Source organism: Rhinoderma darwinii, chromosome 11 (assembly GCF_050947455.1).
Source record: "Rhinoderma darwinii isolate aRhiDar2 chromosome 11, aRhiDar2.hap1, whole genome shotgun sequence".
NCBI lineage: Eukaryota > Metazoa > Chordata > Amphibia > Anura > Rhinodermatidae > Rhinoderma > Rhinoderma darwinii.
In genome coordinates this window covers 18193401-18219400 of record NC_134697.1, presented here as the reverse complement: position 1 = coordinate 18219400, position 26000 = coordinate 18193401, and the positions used below count along the sequence as shown (strand labels likewise).

Here is a 26000-nt window from a genome sequence, read left to right as displayed (position 1 = left end):
ATTCCAGCGCTGTTTTTCCTTTCTTCCTGGACCCCACCATTCCAGAGATATGGCCCACTGTTATGTTGGCTCCCTATATGCTAATTTTCTGTAGTTAGCCAGCAGGGCGTGAACTACCCTCAAACTGCCTCGTGCTGATTGGTTGGCATCAGAGGCAGGGATGCTAGCTCCACCCCGTTGGCTAACTAGAGCAAATTAGCATGTAGGGAGCCAACACAACAGTGGCCCATATCTCTGGAACAGGGGGGTCTAGGAAAAAAAGGAAAACAGTGCTGGAATCAGAGAGGCAGCGCTATTCAGGTAGGATAACAGTTCAACTTATATGACCTAGTGACAGGTCCTCTATAAAAGTAATTATCCTGGGTACTTGACACAGGTTCAATATAAATATGGGCATCTCAAGATGGCGTTTTATGGGGTTTTTCTTTTGTATAGACATTCTGAAAACACAATGGGAGAAAAGTATCGAAACTGGTGCAAAGTAAAAGTGGAGTGTTTTTTCCCATAGCAGATTCTTCAGGGTATGTTCACACGCAGTGTATTCAGGCGTATTTCAAGGCACAAATGCCTCGAAATACTCCTGAAAACCGGTAGCTGAACGCCTACAAACATCTGCCCATTGAAATGGGAAAAACGTCGTTTAGTTCACACGGGTTGTTTTTTTTACACTGCTTTTTTAAAAAACAACGGAAAAAAAATGCCTCCTAAAAAGAAGCATGTCATTTCTTGAGACGTTTTTGGAGCTGTTTTTCATCGTGTCAATGGAAAAACAGCTCCAAAAACGTCTAGAAAAAATGCCTCAAAAAGCTTTCAGAAACGGCTGAAACTCAGAGGCTGTTTTTACTTGAAAACAGCTCCGTCATTTTCAGCCGTTTTTGGTTTTGCGTGTGAACATACACTTAATATTCAAAAAGGCCTCTGAAAAATTAGGTCTAGAATCTGATTGGTTGCGATGAGCAACTGTTCCACTTTTCCTTTTCATTACCTTTGATGAATCTTCCCCAATAAAATAACGGTTGTCATAAAATACATTTTTGTTTTTCTTTTGGCAGATTTTAGATGAATGGTTTGAGTCTGAACCTTTGAAATGTACTCTGGCGACGGATGCAGTGATTGGAGCAATGTCCTGTCCGTCAACACCTGGCAGTGGGTATGTGGGATAAATTCACTATCTCATGGTCCCACCCTAAATGGTAAAAAGATTTAGATTTCTGTGGACCCCACCGATGGGACCCCCACTGATCACTGGTACGGGGTACCCTAGTCTTCCCCATTACTTTCATCAGCACACCCTCTCTCACTCGTTTCCATATCTCCCATTCACTTACAGCATAAAAAATCTGCAGCATGCCGTTTCTGCTGCGGAAATGCTGTGGATTTTCACTGTGGATTTCATCAGGTGAAATCCACAATTAAATCTGCTTATAACACGTGCGGATTGCGTCGTTGAGTTTGGTGTGGATTTCTAGGCTGATATTTAGGCAGTGTGTGAATCCAGCCTAGAGTAGTTGTCACTTTCTTTCCATTACTTAGCTTGGAGAATTTTGCATGTAGCTCCAGAAGCAAAGCATCATGGTCCTGGATTTTATGACCGAAAAAGGTTAGATTTAGGGTGTATTGAGAGGAGTAGTTTTTCTCCTTTTTTGCAATGGTGCCAAAACCGTAATAAAAAACATCTCATGGCAACAATCCCTTAGGCTACATTCAGATGAGCGTAGTTAACCTCGGGCTAACCTCGGAGGTGAAAAACGCGTTGTTACAGATCCCCCATAGACTAGAGTCCTATTGCTAGACATGTCCTATTTTTTCACGGACCCGTCACATGCTCCGTTGAAACGACGGTCGTGTGAACGGCTCAATTTAAATGCATGGGTCCGTGTGACGGCCGTTGTTTTGACGACCATCATACGGACGTGATACAAGCTCGTCTGAATGAGCCCTTATACTTGAGTGTTAAATGCATTTCTGCATAAAAGGCTTATGGTTGGACATGAACGGTAAATGAGAAAGATAATTTGTTATAAAGTGATTATATGACTCTCATTCTCGTCCTATTACAGGTATGTTTTACTCCATCACGTCATGGGGGAACTGGAAGGGAAGAAGGGATCATGGGGCTACGTAGAAGGAGGAATGGGCATGGTTTCCAATGCAATCGCCAAGGCTGCTGAGGAATCAGGGGCTGAAATTTACACAGAAAAGGTATACTGATAGTTCATGTTGACTGCAGCTGAGGTCCCACTGACAACTCCTCCGGGTCTTGCACCCCCAGAGTATATACCATATACTTCCATTTGGGAGCCTGTGTGGTTCTATTGAAATGAACGTAGATCCCAATAGTGTTCTCTGGTGATCTAGGTTTGGTTCAGTTCAACCTCATGGGATCTGGGTGTTGCGGACGGAATATAGACCCTAATATGTGATGTATTACGCCCCTCTGGAATGGTCATAAGAAACGGCCATACATAATTTTTGACTTCAGTAAAACAGGACAATGCTGCTCTTTAGCTTTCCCATATACTTAAAATCTACTAGGTATACAGTAGTATGTATATATCTACTATATCATAATACATTGTTTGCACCAGTGGACATGTAGGGTAATTTTTTCGTTTCTGTTCTTTTTGTGTTTTATTTTTCCACTGTCTTATTTTTATTATAGTCCCACTAATGATTTCCTCTTCTCATTTACTGCCCCTTCTAAAACTCTGCAAGCTCCTGCAACCCCTCTGTAATAGTAAGAGTCATTTTCATTAAAGGGTGCATGTAACTTTAAACATCTTATGATATGTAGGCATGTCAGAAGATGTTATTTTTACGGTCCATGAGCCAGACCCCCAACATAGAGGAAATGATCTTTAAATTCTATGTATACCTGTGAAAACATGATTTATATATTTTTAATAAAAATGTCTATCAGTGTGTTTGGTGCAACTTTCCAATTACTTTTTATTAAAAATTATTTTTACTTTTTGAGATACAGCTGCTTTGTATTCTGTATACAGAGCAGCTGTATCTAGTGCTGAAACCTGTATCTGTCAGGTCAGCGGCACTGACGGGTTCAGTGACAGCGGGTCATGTGTGTCTCTGACACGTAGGATTCACCTGTAATCCATCACATCTAAATTATGAACTTGGATGTGATCGGTAAGAGCTCGACCCGCTGTCACTGAACTCGTCAGTCCCGCTGATATGACGGATACAGGTTTCAGCACTAGATACAGTTGTTCTGTATACAGCATACAAAGCAGCTATATCTCAAAAATTACAAATAAGTTTTAATAAAAAGTAATTAGAAAGTTGCACCAAACACATATTTAAAAAAAAAAAACAACGTTTCAAAGGTGTACATAGCCTTTAAGGGCCTCTGTACAGTGACATAAATCTGTGCACTGACATACCGGCTTCATTGGGCACCGGATGGTTGGAGATATTCTCCCCTAGAAGCAACGCAATGGAACATGCCATATTTTTTGGGGGTTAGTGAGGAGAAAACCTCTGTATGGCTATGTATAGAAATTGGAGGCATACCGGCGTACAGTAGGCGCCTCATGCTCCTGTATGGAAGCCCTATTTGGGCTCCGTACAAAACGGAGCAGTAATACGGACGTGTGGATGAGCTCTGAACATGTAAAATATGCCTCCAGATAAAAATGACAATGTCATATTGCTACAGAATACAGTCTTTTTCTCCAAAGTTCTGCATTTCTCCCCATGGCTCGGTCAATGTCTGTTCACACAGAAAGGCCTCATGCACACCACCGTAGCCATGTGCATGGCCGTGCTGACCGCAAATCGCGGGCTGTTCACATGGCCGCGGCCATTATTTTCAATGAGTCTGCACTGCAGAACTCAGCTGTAATAAGAATTGTCCGTTCTTTCTGTGGTCCAGGCTCCTGGGCCATGCACGGACCGTGGAAACCATGGTCGTGTGCATGGCCCCACAGAAATGAATGGGGCCGCAATTCTCCCGTGGATATTCGGGGGAATTGCACGTTCGTGTGCATGGGGCCAAAGTGTTTGTTAAACCTGATATGTTAAGGTTGCACGCAGGGGCGTAACTAGGAAAGACTGGGCCGCATAGCAAACTTTTGACTGGGGCCCCCCCCCCCCTTGTAGATAGTGCCTTTTTGACATACCCCCCCTTTTGAAAACGCCATACAGCCCCCCTGTAGATAACGCCATACAGCCCCCTTTGTAGATATCTACAGAGGGGGCTGTATGGCGCTATCTACAGAGGGGGCTGTATGGCGTTATCTACAGAGGGGGCTGTATGGCGTTATCTACAGAGGGGGCTGTATGGCGTTATCTACAGAGGGGGCTGTATGGTGTTATCTACGGTGGGACTGTATGGCGTTATCTACAGGGGGGGCTGTATGGCGTTATCTACAGAGGGGGCTGTATGGCGTTATCTACAGAGGGGGCTGTATGGCGTTATCTACAGAGGGGGCTGTATGGCGTTATCTACGGGGGGACTGTATGGCATTCCCTACAGGGGGGACTGTATGGCGTTCCCTACAGGGGGGGACTGTATGGCACTATCTACAGGGGGGGCTGTATGGCACTATCTACAGGGGGGGCTGTATGGCGTTCCCTACAGGGGGGGCTGTATGGCACTATCTACAGGGGGGGCTGTATGGCACTATCTACAGGGGGGGCTGTATGGCACTATCTACAGGGGGGGCTGTATGGCACTATCTACAGGGGGGGCTGTATGGCGCTATCTACAGGGGGGCTGTATGGCGTTATCTACAGAGGGGGCTGTATGGCGCTATCTACAGAGGGGGCTGTATGGCGTTATCTACAGAGGGGGCTGTATGGCGTTATCTACAGAGGGGGCTGTATGGCGTTATCTACAGAGGGGGCTGTATGGCGTTATTTACAGAGGGGGCTGTATGGCGTTATCTACGGGGGACTGTATGGCGTTCCCTACAGGGGGGACTGTATGGCGTTCCCTACAGGGGGGGACTGTATGGCACTATTACAGGGGGGGCTGTATGGCACTATCTACAGGGGGGGCTGTATGGCGCTATCTACAGGGGGGCTGTATGGCGTTATCTACAGGGGGGCTGTATGGCGCTATTTACAGGGGGGCTGTCTGGCGTTATCTATAGGGGGGTCTGTAGGGAACGCCATACAGCCCCCCCCCTGTAGGGAACGCCTTACAGCCCCCCCCTGTAGGGAACGCCATACAGCCCCCCCCTGTAGGGAACGCCATACAGCGTCCCCCCTGTAGGGAACGCCATACAGCGTCCCCCCCCTGTAGGGAACGCCATACAGCGTAGTCCCCCCGTAGGGAACGCCATACAGCGTTGTCGTTCCCGTAGCGAACGCCATACAACTTCAGGGGACTTTCAGTCCCCCGTTCTCCCTATCGCTGCAGGCGATCACACATGTATCCCCTATCCTGTGGATATCCTGTGGATAGGGGATACATGTATTTTGTTTAATGGCAGAGCGGGGAGATACCTCCCTGCTCTGCCGTACTGTTCAGTGGCGTCCCGCTGTAGCAGCCATAGCGGCTGCTAGCGGAGCCTGCGGCCATGGTGGGGGCCCGTGCCGGCGGGCGACACGGGCCCCCTCATGCCGCGGGCCCCGTAGCAGCCGCTACTGCTGCTACGGCGGTAGTTACGCCACTGGTTGCACGCTCGGTCCTCTGGTCATGCACACAGAAAGAAAGGGACCAATAGACCTCACACTTTGCAGGAATGGACACACACCGAGGAGTGCAAGGAAGTATAGTTCTGTAGTGATATCATTGAGAAGGAAGGTCCTAGCAGGGTAGTACTTAGATATTTCCTATTAGAGTGTCTGCAGAAATCAGCAGAGCTCACAGCCTTGAATACAAACACTGGTTAGACCCATCATTTTCACCAATGAGATACAGCACTTTTATCATATACCCTCTATCTCTTATCTATGTCTTACACTTGAGGACATGATGAGAATTTAAGGTTTTTTAAGCATTTACTGTATTATATTTCATTTTAAAGACAGTGGAACAGATCCTGGTGGATGACAAAGGAAAAGCGATTGGTGTAGTCCTACATGATGGAACAGAAGTACGCAGTAGACTGGTCCTGTCCAATGCGACACCTCAGCACACATTTCTAAGTATGACTCCAAAGGTAAGACTGCATGAAGATCGGAGCCCAATGAGGCTTTATATCAGAGGTCTACAACCTGAAGCTCTCCATTTGTTAAGAAACTACATCTTCCAGAAGGCCATGACAGTCAGAGGCTGCTGGGAGTTGTAGTTTTCCAACAGATGGAGAGCCCTGGATTGCAGACGACTGTTTTATATGGTTCCAATTCTATTTGCCCATTAAAGAACCATGTGATTACAGTAATGTCCTTCTATAATCACTGGACTATGGGCGTACATAGAGCATAGAAGGCCCCATAACAAAATCAAAATGGGGTCCCCTTTCTGGTTCATGCTACAACACCCTATCATCCCGGGACAGGACTCGCCAGCACTTCTTGCAGTCCCTTATCCCATTCCTTCTAGGACAGATTGGGGCATGGCCCTGTGGCCATTTGTCCATACTGCCCAGCAGAAAGTGGGATTGGATAAGCCCTTCTTCTCATGGGCCCCATGATTTCCCTCTATGGTATTTGCTCTTGTCCCTGGATAGTCCTTAGGATCTGATAACCCAACACTAGTCTCCGGCAGAGAAATGGAATTTCACAAGATCAGAAGCAGAAGATTGAGCCATAGAAGCAGATTTTATATTAGCATTTTTTCATTGTCCCCCTAGAGGTTTTTTAACATTACAAGTAAATTTTCCATACTCAATTACAGCTCGATAGTCTAGAATCTCGTTAAAGCCAGATTGATACTTATGCTGTTAATGACTGGTAGCGTAATACAATATTACAGTAATGCTACTAACTCCTCTAACAAGACCACCTATAATGTATGGTTAGAAGGTAATTCCAGGAAAAAAAATATCGCAGAAGGTTAAAGGGACTTAGTCATCAAATGAGGCTCGTCATCTCGTCTCTGAGGAGGCAGCCATACTGTGGTTTGAACTTCGAAATAATACATACTGGATCCCAATATTTGTATATAAGTAGAAGAAATGTACTAAAAGGCTAAAATCGAATGCTCACGTGTACAAGAGCGAAGCTAGTGGTGCACAACCGAGATGGAGACACCTTAGCAAAGATCAAAATGGGCCCCCCATTATGGTGCCAGTCAGTACAGAGAGGCCTGGTGTTTGTTTCCCCCTTCCATTAATTCCATTGGATACGTCGTTTATTGGAAACCATTGTTAAAAAAAAAATAGTATACCGCTGTGCTTTCCTATACGGTAAAAAAGTATACCCACATATACTCATCCTATGGGCCCATATGGGACTATGAACCCATTCGGCGTATGCGTTGGGAGCATTTACAGACACAAATGGAAAATGTACGCACCGACCACTGTAGGAACATAGCCTTACCGATACAGTTGCTCTGTAGAGGGAAGGAATTGGGTTTTCTCCCTCTGAGTTCTGGTATCCTGACTGATTAGCAGAAAGAAAGGGTTGCAGACACTTTACTGCATTTTCCTATATGGTGTCGCTCTCTTATATGAGGCTTGGTCTGGTACTACAGCTCAACCCCAGTTTGGCCCCATTCACTTGAATGGGAATTAGCTGAAGTACCAGACATGGCCACACAAACGGATGGCGCTGTGTCGGTTATTGCAGTGAGGGGGCACTGTCAATCCATTGAGTATTACTGTACCTTTGTTCTGCTGTTTCTAGGGGTCCCAGAGGTCGGACCTCTACAGATCCGACATTGATGTCCCAGTCTAGGGATTTGCTATCAATGCTATATCCAGAATATACACTTTAATAGCCAGGCAGAATATAAGGCAAAAGTTGAAAAGTCAGTTTGCGCTGGTTATTTGATGTAACATATTCTAGTCTACAGGGGTAAAGAAAAATATTACATTTTAAGTGTTTTTTTATTTAAAGCAATGACATCGGAACAGAATTACACACACAGCAGATATCCCTCGTGGGATAGTCCGTCATATTCGGCTTTTATTGCTAGGAGCATCTTGATAATGATGTTAGAGGCTTCATCTAATGAATAATAAGAAGAACATTATCTATTACACTGTTTGCAAATTTGCTTCATTTTTTTATTTTAGATGCATTGGAAAAGTAAAACAATTGTTTGCAAAACGATACATATCCTTTACACCTCGGTAAAACTGATTTTGTGTCCGTTCAGGTGATTTTTATTATTGTATGACTGGAAGTTTTTGTGTATTTGTTCTTATTTTTAGGAGCGATTGCCAGAAGATTTTATAACAATGATTTCACGGTTTGATGCCAAGTCCCCAGTTACCAAAATAAATGGTAGGTTTCCTGAGACTCAATTACGGCAATTAGCTAACGAAAGAACATATATTTACTCCGGTGCTAATGATCTAATCTATGGCCACGGAATAATGTGTCTGCGCGCAGCACAGACAATAATGGAATAATAAACGGCAGTAGCTTTTATTTATGAACCCGGCAAAAGCTGTAATTCTGTAGCACATCCTGGAAACTTGCTCTTTGAATTGTTGATACGACCACATGGAGTCGCTACGCTGTGATTAGAAATCAGATCAGTAGGATTTCTGTGCACATGTAAAGGTATCATGAAAGGAGCGAGGATCATTCACATTTTTATGCATGGATGGTCAATTTTTAAAAGCAATGCATAGGGTGAAATTCATGTGAAATCCACGGCAAAATCCACATTCAGATTTTGCTGTGGATTCGTTGTGGATTTGGACGTGGATTTTTTCCACCACGTCCGGCCTTATTGGAGGTATCATTACCAGCAGGGACATAGCTATAGGGGGTGCAGGGGTAGCGGTTGCACCCCAATGGCCCCCCCCTGCCTCCTGAAAAGACACCAGTATTGTAAATAGCACATAGTAGGTGGAGGGCCGAGTTGCAGATTTTGCTTTAGGGACCCAATAGCACTTGCTGTTCTTTATGATCTAAGGTCTTATCACCATTTGTAAACAGACGTTAACAATAAACTTTCCCACTGTAATTATTTATTAGCGAGTCTACAGGGATTTATGCAAATGCTGTGCAAAAGTAAATAAGCCTGGGAGGTTGCCTAGCAACAGTTGTCCTAATCAACGGGTGACACCACTCCATGTCAAGCAGTACACTCTGTACAGAGCAGGAGGGCTGGTTGGATACAAATACCACCTTCACCCCTGGCCCTTGCATATCTGAATATGTCCAAGGCAGGAGGTGGTTGCTGCATTTGGATATACATATATATATATACAGTTAGGACCAGAATTATTTGGACAGTGACAAGTTTTGGCATCTTAGCTGTTTACCAAAACATATTAAATATACAGATATAGGGCTTAAAGTGCAGACTCTCAGCTTTCATTTGAGGGTATTCACATCCTAATTTGAGGAAGGGTTTAGGAATTACATCTCTTTAATATGTAGCTGCCTCTTTTTCAAGGGACCAATGTAATTGGACAATTATCTCAAAAGCTATTTAATGGGCTGCATGGGCTATTCCCTCGTTGATCCATCATCATTTAAGCAGTTAAAAGGTCTGGAGTTGATTCCAGGTGTGGCATTTGCATTTGGAAGCTGTTGCTGTGAACCCACAACATGTCAAAGGAGCTCTCAATGCAAGTGAAATAGACCATCGTTAGGCTGAACAAAATGATGAAATCCATCAGAGAGAAGCATAAATGTTAGGAGTGGCCAAGTCAACAGTTTGGTACATTCTTGAAAAAAAAAGAGCACACTGGTGATCTCGGGAACTCCAAAAGACCTGGATGTCCACGGAAGACAACAGTGGTGGATCATCGCAGAATCCTTTCCATGGTGAAGAAAAATCCCTTCACAACATCTACCCAAGTGAAGAACACTCACCTGGAAGTAGGTGTATCAGTATCTAAGTCTACCATAGAGAGAAGACTTCATGAGAGCAAATACAGAGGGTTCACCGCAAGGTGCAAACCATTAATCGGCCTAAAAAATAGAAAGGCCAGATTAGACTTTACCAAACAACATGTAAATAAGCCGCCCAGTTCGGGAACAGCATGAAACTAAGATCAACCTGGACCAGAATGATGGGAGGAAGAAAGTATGGAGAAGGCTTGGAACGGCTCATGATCCAAAGCACACCACATCCTCTGTAAAACATGGTGGGGGCAGTGTGATGGCATGGTGGGGGCAGTGTGATGGCATGGTGGAGGCAGTGTGATGGCATGGTGGGGGCAGAGTGATGGCATGGTGGAGGCAGTGTGATGGCATGGTGGGAGTAGTGTGATGGCATGGTGGGGGCAGTGTGATGGCATGGTGGGGGCAGTGTAATGGCATGGTGGGGGCAGTGTGATGGCATGGTGGAGGCAGTGGGATGGCATGGTGGTGGCAGTGTGATGGCATGGTGGGGGCAGTATGATGGCATGGTGGGGGCAGTGTGATGGCATGGTGGGGGCAGTGTAATGGCATGGTGGGGGCAGTGTGATGGCATGGTGGAGGCAGTGGGATGGCATGGTGGTGGCAGTGTGATGGCATGGTGGGGGCAGTGTGATGGCATTGTGGGGGCAGTGTGATGGCATGGTGGTGGCAGTGTGATGGCATGGTGGGGGCAGTGTGATGACATGGTGGAGGCAGTGTGATGGCATGGTGGGGGCAGTGTGATGGCATGGTGGAGACAGTGTGATGGCGTGGTGGAGGCAGTGTGATGGCATGGTGGGGGCAGTGTGACGGCATTGTGGGGGCAGTGTGATGGCATGGTGGTGGCAGTGTGATGGCATGGTGGGGGCAGTATGATGAAATGGTGGAGGCAGTGTGATGGCATTGTGGGGGCAGTGTGATGGCATGGTGGTGGATGTGTGATGGCATGGTGGGGGCAGTATGATGAAATGGTGGAGGCAGTGTGATGGCATGGTGGGGGCAGTGTGATTGCATGGTGGAGGCAGTGTGATGGCATGGTGGAGGCAGTGTGATGGCATGGTGGGGGCAGTGTGATGGCATGGTGGAGGCAGTGTGATGGCATGGTGGAGGCAGTGTGATGACATGGTGGAGGCAGTGTGATGGCATGGTGGAGGCAGTGTGATGGCATGGTGGAGGCAGTGTGATGGCATGGTGGAGGCAGTGTGATGGCATGGTGGAGGCAGTGTGATGGCATGGTGGAGGCAGTGTGATGGCATGGGTGGGGCAGTGTGATGGCATGGTGGGGGCAGTGTGATGACATGGTGGGGGCAGTGTGATGGCATGGTGGGGGCAGTGTGATGGCATGGTGGGGGCAGTGTGATGGCATGGGCAGGCATGGCTGCCAGAGGCACTGGGTCACTAGTGTTTATTGATGATGTGACTGAAGACAGAAGCAGCCGGATGAATTCTGAAGTGTTCGGGGATTTACTTTCTGCTCAGATTCAACCAAATGCAGCAAGTTGATTGGACGTGGAATATTCTGCAATGGCCGAGTCACCAGATCTCAATCCGATCGAGCATTTCACCTGCTTAAGACAAAACTTAAGGCAGAAAGACCCACAAACAAGCAACAACTGAAGAAGCCGCAGTAAAGGCCGGGCAAGGCCTCACAAAGGAGGAAACCCGGCATGTGGTGATGTCCATGGGTTCCAGACTTCAGGCCGTCATTGCCTGCAAAGGATTCTCTACAAAGTATTAAAAAAAAAACATTTTATTTATGGTAATGTTACTCTGTCCAATTACTTTTGAGCCCCTGAAATGAGGAGCTGTGTAGAAAAATGGTGGCAATTCCTAAACGTTTCACAGGATATTTTTGTTCAACCCCTTGAACTAAACCTGAAAGTCTAAACGTCAATTCCATCTCAGTTGTTTCATTTCAAATCCAATGTGGTAGCAGCAAAACCCAAATCATGAAGATTGTGTCACTGTCCAAATAATTCTGGACCTAACTGTATATCCTAGTGTATGGGGGACCCAGCTTAATGTGGCTTTAGGCGCTGTTCACATTGATTTTAATTGAAAAAGAAGCGACATGACCTATCTTGGGGCGGTTACATCTCTGACTTCCAATTGACATCAATGGGAGGCAGAGAAAGTGTTTTTCAGAGCGTTTTTGCCCACAGCGCTCGATGGTCGCGGCCGAAAAAACGTAGCAAACGGCGTGCAGGCAGATCAAAATCTGCCTGCAAAAAAACTCTGTGTGAACAGGGCCATACACACTTGGATAATGAGTATGATAACGCAACTTTACATGTGACAATTATTTGATATTGTGATGAAGGTGAAATTGATATGGTAAAGAGGCATGAGCTTGTGTAAAGGTCCCTTTACACGGGTCAATATGAGCCGTGAAAATGAGCGCCGATCAACGAGACAGCTTGATGATCGGCACTTGTTTGCTCCTTTCACAAGAAGCAATGATTGGTTATGTATGGGGACGAGCGATCGTTACTCTGATCGCTCGTCCCCGTGCATTTACACCATGTCGGCAGCGTATCTCCCTGTTTATACAGGGAGATGTGCTGCCGAAAACAATAATATTTAGTGCTGCATAAAAGATACGATCAGCCGATGAACGAGCGTTTCCCCGTTCATCGGCTGATCGCTGCCCTGTTTACACAGGGCAATGATCAGGAATGAGCGTCAATATGAACGCTCGTTTGACCAATTGTTTGCCTGGGTAAAAGTGCCTTAAAGGGAATGTTTTTTTTTTCTTCCACAAGGTGGGAAGTATTAAAAATTAAATAATAATTTGACATGTTTTCCTATATTGGCCACCAGAGGGAGCACTTCCAGGAATTACAGCAAGGTGAATCAGGCAAAGCAGCCTGACTCACAGCTGCTGTAAATGTGGGAGGGAAACTCATCCCCTCCTGATTTTTGGCTACAAGCCAGGAAAAGGTGTCTTAAAATTGCTAAGCAGTGTCCACCTCCATTTTTGAAGAGATTGTATAAATGGTAGCTGGCAGAAGCTATAGGACACACCAAAAGGTTAAGGGCAGAAAATTCCTGCAGAAATTCTGTTGAAAGTAGCAGACATTCCGCTGAGGAAAAAACGCACCATTTCCTGCGTTTCTTACTGCAGAAAATGGTGTGTATTTTGCTGCGTTTTTCACAATGCCGGGAGAAGTTGACATTTCCGCAGCAGGAATTGACATGCTGCGGTCTGTTAAATCTCACCCAATTTGCTCCTAGATTCAGTGGACTACTGCGACCTACGTTTTTTTTTAAAATAAAATGGTTATCAAGGGTCTTGGGTGGGAGTTTTTATCTCAATAAAAAAAAAAATCTTATGTCTGTTTTTTTTAATATTTTATTAGCACTTTAGTAATGGCAGTTGTCTGTTTGACGACATCCATTACTAAGTTGTGGCTCAGTGTTAGCCAGTAAAAAAAACTAGCACTAACCCCCATCATTACCCTGGTACCCACCGCCACCTGAGGTGCCAGGAAGAGACGGGTACGATCCAGTACCCGACCATCTGTAGCAATGGACAGGCACCAAGGCGGCCGCAGGCTGGTATGATGAGGCTGGGAAGGGCCAAAAACCGTGCCCCTTCCCACCCTGGTAATGCTAGGCGGCTGCTGCTGTGTTGTATCTGGCTGGTTATAAAAATGGGGGGGACCCCACGTCATTTTTCTATTTTTATTTTATTTTATTTTTTTATAACCAGCCATATACAACACAGCAGAAGCAGGCCAGCATTACGAGGGTGGGAAGGGCCAGCATTTTGGGCCCTTCCCAGCCTCGTAATACCAGCCTGCGGCCACCCATGTGCTCGACCATCATAACAGATGGTTGGGCACTGGATCGTACCTGGCTCTTCCCGGCACCCCTGGTGGCGACGGGTAGCGGGGTAATAATGGGGGTTAGTTGCAGCCTTTTTACTGGCTAACATTAAGCTCCGCCTTAGTAATGGACATCGTCAAACAGACAACTGCCATTACTAAGGCGCTAATCAAGTATTAAAAAACCACAGAGACGTTATAAAATATATATTTTTTTGTAATTTATTTATTTTGATATTTGCAAACGTCACAAACAAACAACAAGATGTCCCATGGCAACAGCATCTCTGAACATTTATACCATTATTGCACATACTATATAGTATACATCAAATGATCATTGATAAAGCAATGATAGGGTCAGAGATTTTGCCCCAAAAACAAATTGAAAAAGTGTCAAAAAGTCACAGGACATAACACACACTAAATAAACCATAAGGAAAGTGGAAAGGGAAGGATAGAGGGAGGGAGGAAGGGAAAGGAGATGGACAGGTGTATCCTCCATGGTCATCATGATGTAGTACGGATATTAAGGAATCATATACACCGTGTTCCAAATTATTATGCACATTGGATTTAAGTGTCATAAACATTTAATTATTAGTTTTTCAATTAAACTCATGGATGGTATTGTGTCTTAGGGCTCTTTGGATCAGTGTAATCAATCTCAGACACCTGTGATAATTAGTTTGCCAGGTGTGCCCAATCAAAGTAAAACTACTTAAGAAGGACGTTCCACATTATTAAGCAGGCCACGGGTTTCAAGCAATCTGGGAAAGAAAAAGGATCTCTCTGCTGCCGAAAAGCGTGAAATAGTGCAATACCTTGGACAAGGTATGAAAACATTGGATATTTCAAGAAAACTTAAGCGTGACCAACCTACTGTGAAAAGATTTGTGGCTGATTCAGAGCACAGACGGGTTAGTTCAGATAAAGGCATAATGAGGAAGGTTTCTGCCAGACAAATTAATAGGATTAGGAGAGCAGCTGCTAAAATTCCATTGCAAAGCAGCAAACAGGTATTTGAAGCCGCTGGTGCCTCGAGTCCCGCGAACCTCAAGGTGTAGGATCCTCCAGAGGTTTGCAAGTGTGCATAAAGCTATTATTCGGCCACCCCTAAACAATGCTCACAAGCAGAAACGGTTGCAGTGGGCTCAGAAATACATGAAGACTAATTTTCAAACCGTGTTGTTTACTGATGAGTGCCATGCAACCCTGGATGGTCCAGATGGATGGAGTAGTGGATGGTTGGTGAATGGCCACCATGTCCCAACAAGGCTGCGACGTCAGCAAGGAGGTGGCGGAGTCATGTTTTGGGCTGGAATCATGGGGAGAGAGCTGGTAGGCCCCTTTTGGGTCCCTTACGGTGTGAAAATGACCTCTGCAAAGTACGTAGAGTTTATGACTGACCACTTTCTTCCGTGGTACAAAAAGAAGAACCGTGCCTTCTGTAGCAAAATTATCTTCATGCATGACAATGCACCATCTCATGCTGCGAAGAATACCTCTGCGTCATTGGCTGCTATGGGCATAAAAGGAGAGAAACTCATAGTGTGGCCCCCATGTTCCCCTGACCTCAACCCTATTGAGAACCTTTGGAGCATCCTCAAGCAAAATATATATGAGGGTGGAAGGCAGTTCACATCAAAACAGAAGCTCTGGGAGGCTATTCTGACATCCTGGAAAGATATTCAAGCAGAAACTGTCCAAATACTCACAAATTCAATGGATGCAAGACTTGTGAAGGTGATATCAAAGAAGGGGTCCTATGTTAACATGTAACTTGGCCTGTTAAGTTTTTTTTGATTAAAAGAGCTTTTGATTTCTGTAAATATGACCTCCTGATGCTGCAAATTCAACAAATTACCATTTTAGTTCTCTTTACAACCTTTAACCCCTTCCCGACATCCGCCGTATATATACGGCACACGCCGGGTGGGGGAATATGGAGCGGGCTCACGGGCTGAGTCCGCTCCATAGAGCGAGTGTGTCGGCTGTGTGTTACAGCCGACACTTCCGGGTTACGAGCGGGATCGCGCTTTAGCGCGATCCCGCTTGTTTAACCCGTTAAATGCCACGTTCAATAGAGATCGCGGCATTTAAATTACTAAAAACAGGGGGGCGACCCCCTGTAACGTCTCAACGCCCCCCCCCCCCCCGCGGCGAGATCGGGGGGAGCCGTTGGTTCACACGGCTGCCTGGGGGTCTGATGAAGTCCCCCAGGTCCGCAATCTTGGTACTCCTATGAAGCTCTGCCTCCGGCAGGGCTTCATAGGAGACTGTCAGAATCACGATATACTGCAATACATTAGTATTGCAGTATATCGTGCAAGCGATCTAACGATCGCTGGTTGAAGTCCCCTAGGGGGACTAATAAAAAATGTAAAAATGAGTTAAATAAAGTTGTTTTTTTTGTGTAAAAAAATATATATATATTAAAAGTTCAAAAAAAAACCCTTTTCCCATTTTCCCCCTAGAGCATAGTAAAAAATTAAATAAATAAACATAATTGGTATCGCCGCGTCCGTAAAAGTCTGAACTATTACAATATATCATTATTTAACCCACACGGTGAACGCCGTAAAAAAAAATAGTAAAACGCCAGAATCTCTATTTTTTGTTCACCTAATCTCCCACAAAAAATGAAATAAAAAGTGATCAAACCATTACATTTACACCAAAATGGTATTATTAAAAACTACAGCTTATCCCGCAAAAAATAAGCCCTCATATCACTTAATCAATGGAAAAATAAAGAAGTTACGGCTCTCGGAATTTGGCGAAACAAAATAAATGTTCTTTTTTACACTTAGGTTTTTACTTGTAAAAGTAGTAAAATATAGAAAAACCTACACATATTTTGTATCGGCGTAATCGTATTGACCCATAGAATTAAATGAATATGTTGTTTTAATTGTACAGTGAATTCCGTAAAAATGGCGCGCAAAAAACCATGGCGGAATGGAATCGCTGTTTTTTTCATTTTCTACCCCACAAATAATTTTTTTCCCGTTTTCTAGTACATTATACGGAAAAATAAATGGTGCTACGAAAAGCTACAACTTGTCCCGCAAAAATCAAGCCCTCATAGGACTATATCGACGGAAAAATAAAGGCGTTATGGCCTTTGGAAGGTGGGGAGGGAAAAACGAAAATGAAAATCTGAAAAAGGGCTGCGGCGTGAAAGGGTTAAAATGTTTTGATCTCTGTTGTGCATAATAATGTGAAACAGTGCATTTTGAGTTTTTTACTTCTAAAAAAAAATCTGTTATCATTCGGAGATTTGTTCAATAAAATTAGCATTATACTCCAACGGTTGATGCTTGAAGATTATACTGACTGTCATTTGCATCGACTATTTAGGAAAATCAGCGAAAAATAACATTTGCATAATAATTTGGAACACGGTGTAGGTATCGGTGCCACACCAGATACCAAGTTGTGGAACCAAAGCATGCAACTAGTTTTTGTTTTATATGTGGTAACAGAGGTATAAAGTTCTCCCATAGCTTAAAAAAGGTTCCAGTTTTGTGCTCTTTTTGAAGGGAGGTTTCCACCCAATCCATTCTGAAGAGGTATGATACTTTTTCTAGGAAAATACGATGGAGGTGGAGGGGTGTATTATTTATCCAAACCTGGAGGATCGCCTTCCTAGCAGCCGCAGAGACATAATATAATAGTTTTTTGTAATTCTTCGGGAAAGGGGTCATGGAAGGTGACAGTATCCCAAATAGACCCCATTGCTGGGTGGAGGGGCATCATATAGACAGGGTGTTTGATACAAAATGCTGTACTTTTCGACAAAAGTCAACTATAGTTGGGCAAAACCAGAGGCAATGTAATAAGTCTGTGTGTGGTGCTCCGCACTTTAAACACGAATGGTCAGAGGAGTTACCCATGAGAAAGCCCCTGTGAGGGGAGATGTAAGCCCTATGAGCTATTTTAAAGGACATTTCCCAGTACATGGCTGATGGGAGGTATTTGGCAGCCGTAGTTACAGATGACAGGATATCGTCATGGGTTATTTGATCTAAGTGGTCGACCCTGTAAGATACGCCTGATCTCGATTTAGAGCAGTCAAACGGTTGTCTTAAATTGTTATAGTAAGTAGTGATCGGTGTTTTCTGGCATTGATGAGATGGGGTTAAGTGAAGAAGAATTCATCCCAGTCTTGTTCCTGTAAGTGTCGAATGACCTTGTGAGCATAGCTACAGGCCTGCATGTAATAAAATGGGTGTTGTCCCAAGAAATTGTATTGTATACGTAGTTCATTAAATGAGTAGGGACGACGAGTAATAAAATATTTTTATTGAAATTATTGAAAAGACCCTCGTTAACCAGTTTATTTAAAAAAGATTTTTTAAAAAACGTTGATCATCGCAGTAGTCCACCAAATCTACGACATAGTCCACTAGGTCCAGCAGAACCTGCAAAACAAAAAAATAAATAAAGATAGCAATATGAAAAATATAAATACTTATACTCACCTACAGCGACTTCTGTCTCCGCCCCTGCGCCACAAGAAATACTAGAGGTCCCCACAAGCACCCTGCACGCACGCCCCCACAGACACCCCCATAAGCACCCTGCATGCACACCCCGCAAACCACCACAAAACCACCCCAAGCACGCTGCACGCACCCCCCCAAAAGCACCCTGCACACAACTCTGCCCCCACCCTCCCACCGACACCCTGTACAAACCCCCCCCCACAGCTCCCCCACAAGCACCCTGCATGCACCCCCCACATCCCCCCACAAACCACCACACAACCCCCCACCCAAAAGCACCCTGCACACAACCCCCTGTAAGGCTGTAAAACTGTGAACCGCCGCTAGAGTGCGATTCACAGTAGGAGCAAGAAACGACGGAGCAGCGGTGCTCGCCGCTGATTCTTCAAAACAGCTCATAAGCGGCTATGAAGGATCATCAGCGCCGCTGATCCTTCATAGCCGCCAATCAACTGTTTTAAAGGAACAGCGGCGAGCACCGCTGCTCCATCGAGAGCCCTCCCCACACACACAAACCCCCCAAACATGCAACCGTGCCACACACAACCCCCCACACACACAACCACCCACCACACGCACACAACCCCCCACCCCGCACGCACACACACACACACACACACACACACACACACATCTTACCTGCAGTTCGGCCGGTCTTCATCAAAATGGCGCCAGCTTTCCCCCTACAAACCAGCTTCTATGCTGGGTCGCTCTGAACTGCGCATGCGCAGTGCAGAGCTAGACAGCAGAAGCAGAGGATGTAAGGAACGGCTCCCGTTTGTTATGTCCTATGCCCTGTAACTGCCATATTTCATCTCTGTATGTGTCGTGTAGAGACATATACACAGATGAAATAAAACATGGCAGCCCCCAGTAAAGTAAAAAAGTGTTAATAAAAAAAAAAAATTATGTGAAAAAATAAATAAAGTAAATAAAACCCATAAATAAATTTTCAAAAAAAATGGGTGAAATATTCTAGCATACTCCATCATGCTTCTGCCAGATTGTCACGTTTGCTGTCTATGGCCAGCAATTTATGACAGTCTAGGCTTAAAGACAGAGAGGACACCAGATAAAGGACAGCATGTATAAAATCGGGCTTATCAGCGGGTGCAGCTATCCAACATACTTTACAATTGGATCATCATTGATTATCGTTACGTCTATGGATGTTTTTTTAATAGACAGATACTGGTATCGCAAGGCAATATATATGTGCTATGTTATCATTATCCTATGGCTCACCCGTCTATGGACGCACCTGCTCTACACATTGTCCGCCATGGCAGAATAAAACAATCTGTAAGAACTTCTTTTTCAGCTGCTGGGTTATTTTTGGGTAAATATGCTGAGCAGTGAAGTCATTGGCAAAATATGCTGAAATTCCTCATTCTGAATGTATTTTCCCACACTATTAAAAAGTGATTACTACATTGTTTAGATCTCAGTAGTGAATGAGCTGTGAAGCTGCAGGGTAAGCAGATATGGAGAGCTCAATCTTCATTGTTTACTTGTGGATTCTACATGAAGTGATTTATTTCAGCGTCTTGAGACGTCCTTCACAGGGCACCTGGCACATTCATGGTACAGTATCTCTGGGCTTGGTTCTAGGCAAGAATCTTCATATCGTTTTTATTTAATGCTGTACGCAAGTTAAAGGGCCCCCTTGGCCTAGACAACTCCTTCTTATAGCTGAGCTGGTAGAGAGGGACCCCATGGGGATCATCTACTATTTCAGGGATTGTCTTTTCTGGACAATCCCTACTTGTTAGAAGGGTCCCTTGACAGTAAGCTGATCACAAAGTGTCCTCCTGCTGGGACACCCAGCGATCAACAGTAATCCTTGGGGAAACCTGGCAGTAAGTGTTCAATATCCCTGCAGCGCCCCCACAGGGGAAATGAAGCATTACACAGTGCCCATTTATATCAATGGACTGTCTGTGAAATGCAGGACAGGACCCAGGTCCTTCAGAGCAAGAGATGCTCTTTGTAACCGCTCTCCACAACCACTCTGGATGTCGTTTGATTTTAATGGGCGCCCTATAGTGCATTATTTTCTCTGCTGGGAAATTGAACTTTGATAAAGCCATTTCCCTGAAGGTAACAGATTACCATTAGGACTCCAAAAACCAGGATTCCTGCAATTTCCTTTACCCTAGCGGGACCACTATCGTAAACGAGACAGCTTCTTTAGGATATTTGGACGTCACAGAGGAGGGCTACGTTCTATGAGCCATATTGGAGCTGCTCTTACGCTGTCAACCCCGGCACATCTCTGTATTCAATTTACATGGTTAGCAGTTCTTTTAAATTCCCGGCATTTACAATTCTCCTACAGCGCCTGGGACCAGAGGAAGTTTCTTAAATTTAAAAAGGGGTAACCATTTAACTCATTTTAGTTCCTTGGATTTGTTCAGAGCATAAATACAGATGACAAACCTGTAAGATATTATTGTATATAAAAAAATATAATAGTAACATAAAAAGTACAATAAAATGTAATTGAACGTTTGGTGATTGGTATTGTCAACCTTAGAAATGTCCATTTGCCTTATAAAAAAAAATCCCTATTAGGTACCCAATAAATATGGGCCGTTGACTCGTCCTCTTCTGCCAAGTTGTTCAAACACTTTGTTTAGTCTTGAGTGATTTTTACCGTTAATGTAAATTTTTTGTTTTATTTTTACCCTTTCAACTTTTTACGCTTTTTTAAAAAAAATGTGTGACATCCAATATACTATTGGTGCCATTACAGTATATGGCACCCAAAGTGCTCGTCACACAGTTTTCCACACTCCTCAGCTGCCGTGTTATGTGGGGAGTTTGGAGCAGGGAATCTTTTACTGGCTAGTCATCTCGGTATTCATCTTGCCGTTTTATAGCAGCCATAGGGGTTCTTCCCCAAAAAAATTGAATATTTTTTAATGACCAGATAAAAGACAATTACTGACCTATTTATTACAGACATTTTTTTTCAGGAGGAAATCTTTTTGAAGGTCTCCCACCATGATTTTCTTTACGGTTTCTCCATGGACATGTGACTGCCACAGCCAATCGGATAATGATCGGTGGGGGTCTGACTGACAGTACAGATGTAGTCAAGTTTATCTTGACTCTGATAACTTGCTGCAGCGTGATATCACATAACAAAAGCCATTGAAAAGTCAAGAAAAAGTGTCTTGCCACTGTGTATTTAATGCGTTACAAGTCAAGATAAAGATGGCTACATCTGTACCTTTGTTCTCGTTATCGGCGGGTGTCAAAGTGGTCAGACCCCTACCACTCATAATGTTATGGCATATTCTAGTGATAACATGCCATAACATTATAAGACAGGAATATCCCTTTAAGCACAACAGTGAGTTATTGTAAGCAAAAAATATCTACCCAACCTGATGACAATGTAACAAATATATATGTGATTTTATTTTTTAAAGAGGAATTGCACTAATCTCCAGATTTTCTCATGGCTTTAGTGGCTGTAGATCGGTTACCAAACTTCTTGTCCATACCAAACACACCTGATGGGAAACCACTGCCCCATCACCGATGCTCGATCCATCTGAACAGTGAGAATATACCACAGCTTAATAAGGCCTATGAAGATGCCAGTAAGGGGCGGCCATCTGAACGGTAAAGCTGACAGCCAAGTAATAATATATATTATGTGTATTTCATTTTACACTGACAGCGAGTTGTGTATGAAAGACATTTACTGTATATGCACGGAAGGTATATTAGTATTAGTCCCAGTGTCTAGTTAATAATCATTCTATCCTTGTTGTAATGGGAGGGTTGTAATGGAAAGCTCCCCATGCACAGCCTACTTGGAAAGCATGTGGTGAACCTACGCTTATGAGACACACCCACTGTTCTCGGATTGGCCAGAGCTGTTCACGTGAGCTTTTCTGTCCAATCTGTGAACAGAGGGAGTGTCTTAGACTCAGGATGAAAAGCATTGTGGCCATTTTAAGACAACACAGAGGAGATCTTAAAACCGCGGATCCACGGCAGAGGGGAGCAACTGGAGGGTGCCAGGTAATATTACTCTATAGACCACTTTTATAAATTTGGCCCTGGACTGGTGGGTTGCTTTAAGTTAACCCTCTGCCTGGTTTTTAAGAAAGTACCAAGCCATATAAAAACATTGTAAAGGCTGCTATACGCAAAGCAATTATAGCTGCCTAATAGCATTTATCCATAGGGTTGTCTTCTAATAGGCAAATTAATTATAAATTTTCACACCTTGGAAACATTAATAATTTATGCTTAATCTTTATAACTAAACTGACCTTTTCTATAGGTTTACTGTATACTTTTAACAACGTTTCCATAAGAACTAGAAATAGATGATGGATAGATAGATAGATAGATAGATAGATAGATAGATAGATAGATAGATAGATAGATAGATAGATAGATAGATAGATGTTGTAGTGTCCACCCACGGCCGCGGACCGTCCGGATTACTCACCCCCCGATGGCCGCAGCCATGGATCTGTGAGAGCAGGCTCGCATCTCCTCCCTAGGAGACGGCAGTGCTCACTTCCGCTCCGTTCTGCTGTGTCCCGTAATCTGCGCGCGCACGCTCGTTCCTGGCCTTAAAGGGCCAGCGCGTGCACATGAAAATAATCATCAATTAGCCTATGATCACCCTGGACTATAAGAAGGGCCCTGGCCATTTACTCCTTGCCTAAGCTTTGTTGCGTTTTCCCATGTTAGTCTTGCAAATGGTCCCTTAGTGTTATCCTGTTTCCAGTGTTCCCATACCTGCTACCTGTATCCTGTATCCCGTGCTACCGTTGTTCCTGTGCCTTTGAAAGTTGGAGTCGTGTTGTGCCACCGATCACGCCTGCTGTGTTAAACCACGCCTGGTGTCTGCTGCCAAGTTCCCATCTGAGCCTAGCTATTGCTACTGCTTGAACTACTACAGGTAACCCTGTTTTTGGACTATATATACATTGACTTGGTACACTGTTTGGCCAGCTGCGATCCCGCTACCACAGTATGGCCCAGTGGGCACACATACACATAGATTGTGACAGTACGATGAGGCCATGGACCCCGCTGGCCAACCCAAGACCATTACGACCTCACAAGCCATGCAGGCGGATATGCTAGTCTGCCAATTACGACAGGACCAACTCCTCCAGGCGGAGAACGCAATTACACATCGGCTGGATGCGCAAGCTGCAGTCATCACAGCACCCATTCCTGTTGCTCCGGCTGTTCCTCCTGCTGCTCCTCCTGTCAGTACCAGTGCTGACTCCCGATTTTTGCTGCTACTACCTCCTCGTTACGACAGAGACGTGAGGACCTGCAGGGGATTTCTGAACCAGTGCCAGATCCACTTCAGTCTACATGCCAGAGCATTTCCTTCTGATGGCGCAATGATCGCATTTATAGTCTCACTCCTTACTGGCAAGACCATAGTATGGGCGAATCCTATCTGGGAACGTCAGGGACTGGAGACCCGTGACTCCCAGTGTTTCCTGCAGACTTTTTGCATGGTATTTGAGTAACCTGGACGAGTCTCGTCAGCAGCTGCATCTCTGCTGATCCTTCGCCAGGGAGACACCATTCAGTTCCGCACCCTGGCGGCAGAGCTGTCCTGGAACAACGAGGCCTTAGTGGCTACATTCTGGTAGGGACTGTCTTCTAAAATTAAAGACGAGCTTGCCGCTCTTGATCTGCCACCTACACTGGATGACCTCATTCTCCTAACCACCTGGATTGACATTAGGATCCGTGAGCAATCCCAAGAGGTACGTCGGGAGAGAATATTCCCTAGGCTGGCTCCTACCTTCCAGCAATCCCTGTTGTCCTCATCATTTGTTCCACTTGAGGAGCCGTTGCAGGTGGACCGGTTCAAACTGTCTGCCCAGGAGAGACAATGCAGACGCACTTCAGGACTTCGTCTGTATTGCGGCCTCGGAGGCCATGTTGTGCGTTTGTGACCTCAGAAGCCAAAAAAATTTCAATGCCTAAGATTGGTTGGAGAGACAACCCTAGGTGGAACGGCGCTAAGTAAAAGGTTCTCTTCTAAACTGTCCATTCCCGTGAAAAGATGCACCGGGTCTCTGCCTATCTGGACTCTGGTTCAGCAGCAAGTTTCATCCAAAATGACCTAGTGGATCTTCAGTTGCCCACAGTCCCTCTGGAGACGTCTTTGGCTGTTGCCTCGGTGAATGGACTGCCCCTGCCAGACCCAATCGTATCTGAAACCAACCTGCTGAAGCTCCAAGTTGGAGCCCTTCATTCTGAGCTAATCTCGTTTCGTGTTTTGCCTAAAGCTGTCAATCCTGTCCTACTGGGCCTGCCTTGGCGCCGACTACATGCCCCAGTCCTGGACTGGAATTCCGGAGAGATTCTCCAATGGGGCTCCAAATGTCGCAGCCGCTGTCTGTTACAGATCCATCTTGTCCAGCCTCCTCTGCCTCAGTCATTGGCAGGATTACCCCCTCATTTCTCTCAGTTTGCGGATGTCTTCAGCAAGAAGGCGGCTGAGATGCTTCCCCCACACCAGGCTTATGACTGCCCCATTGAACTGGTTAAAAATGTGTCCCCTCCCTGTGGATGGCTATATCCTGTCTCCTTGCCAGAGACTCAGTCTATGTCGGCCTATATCAAGGAGAATCTGGAGAGGGGTCTCATACAAAAATCGTCCTTCCCGGCCGGGACCGGGTTCTTTTTTGTCAAGAAAAAGATGGATCTCTTCGGCCTTGCATTGACTACCGTGGTCTCAATCAAATCACGGTCAAGAACAAATATCCGTTGCCACTAATTTCCAAACTATTTGACCGCATACGAGGAGCCAAGATTTTTTCTAAATTAGACTTGCGTGGGACTTACAATTTGATACGAATCCGTCAAGTTGATGAGTGGAAGATGGCGTTTAACACTCGAGACGGGCACTACGAATACCTGGTGATGCCCTTCGGTCTGTGTAACGCTCCCGCGGTCTTCCAGGAATTCGTCAATGATATCTTCCGAGATCTCCTCTATGTCTGTGTTGTGGTCTATCTTGATGATATTTTGATTTTCTCTCCAGATCTGACGACTCATCAGAGGCATGTTCATCAAGTTCTGATGCGTTTAAGGGATAATCGTCTATATGCCAAGCTCGAGAAGTGCGTCTTTGAAAAAAACTCTGTGCCCTTCCAGGACTACATCATCTCGGATCAAGGTCTTAAGATGGATCCTGAGAAAGTAAAGTCAGTCGTGGAATGGCCACGTCCATACATCGCTTTTTGGGATTCGCTAACTTCTACTGGCAGTTTATCACAAACTTCTCATCTTTAACCTTACCAAGAAGGGTGTGAACGCCAAGGTGTGCACTCCCGAGGCAGAATCTGCATTTAATAGCCTCAAGAATGCCTTTACCTCAGCCTCAATCCCCCATCATCCTGACAGTTCTCGTTGGAGGTGGACGCTTCCTCTGTTGGTGCAGGTGCACTTCTGTTCCAGAGAGGTCTCAAAGGAAAGGCAGAGATATGTGGCTATTACTCGAGAGTATTTTCCTCCACAGAGCGCAATTACTCTATTGGGGATCGGGAGTTACTGGCCATTAAATTGGCTCTGGAGCAGTAGAGACATCTGCTAGAGGGCGCAGCCCACCCCATCCTGATATACACCGACCACAAGAACTTTACATATCTCCAGTCGGCTCAACGGCTGAACCCCCGTCAAGCCAGGTGGCCACTGTTCTTCACCCGGTTCCAAT

At 45.0% G+C, this 26000-nt stretch overlaps 1 protein-coding gene across 2 annotated transcripts in view; it reads left to right on the top strand.

The window, feature by feature from the left end:
• The window catches only part of PYROXD2 (pyridine nucleotide-disulphide oxidoreductase domain 2), a 75472-nt gene that overhangs the window by 34617 nt on the left and 14855 nt on the right, over nucleotides 1-26000 (top strand). For both annotated transcript variants that reach the window (XM_075843077.1, XM_075843078.1), the window contains exons 9-13: nucleotides 1053-1150; nucleotides 2061-2202; nucleotides 5994-6128; nucleotides 8289-8361; nucleotides 21754-21910. In XM_075843077.1, the coding sequence (XP_075699192.1) occupies nucleotides 1053-1150; nucleotides 2061-2202; nucleotides 5994-6128; nucleotides 8289-8361; nucleotides 21754-21910 (605 nt within the window). The remainder of the gene's footprint in view (nucleotides 1-1052; nucleotides 1151-2060; nucleotides 2203-5993; nucleotides 6129-8288; nucleotides 8362-21753; nucleotides 21911-26000) is intronic.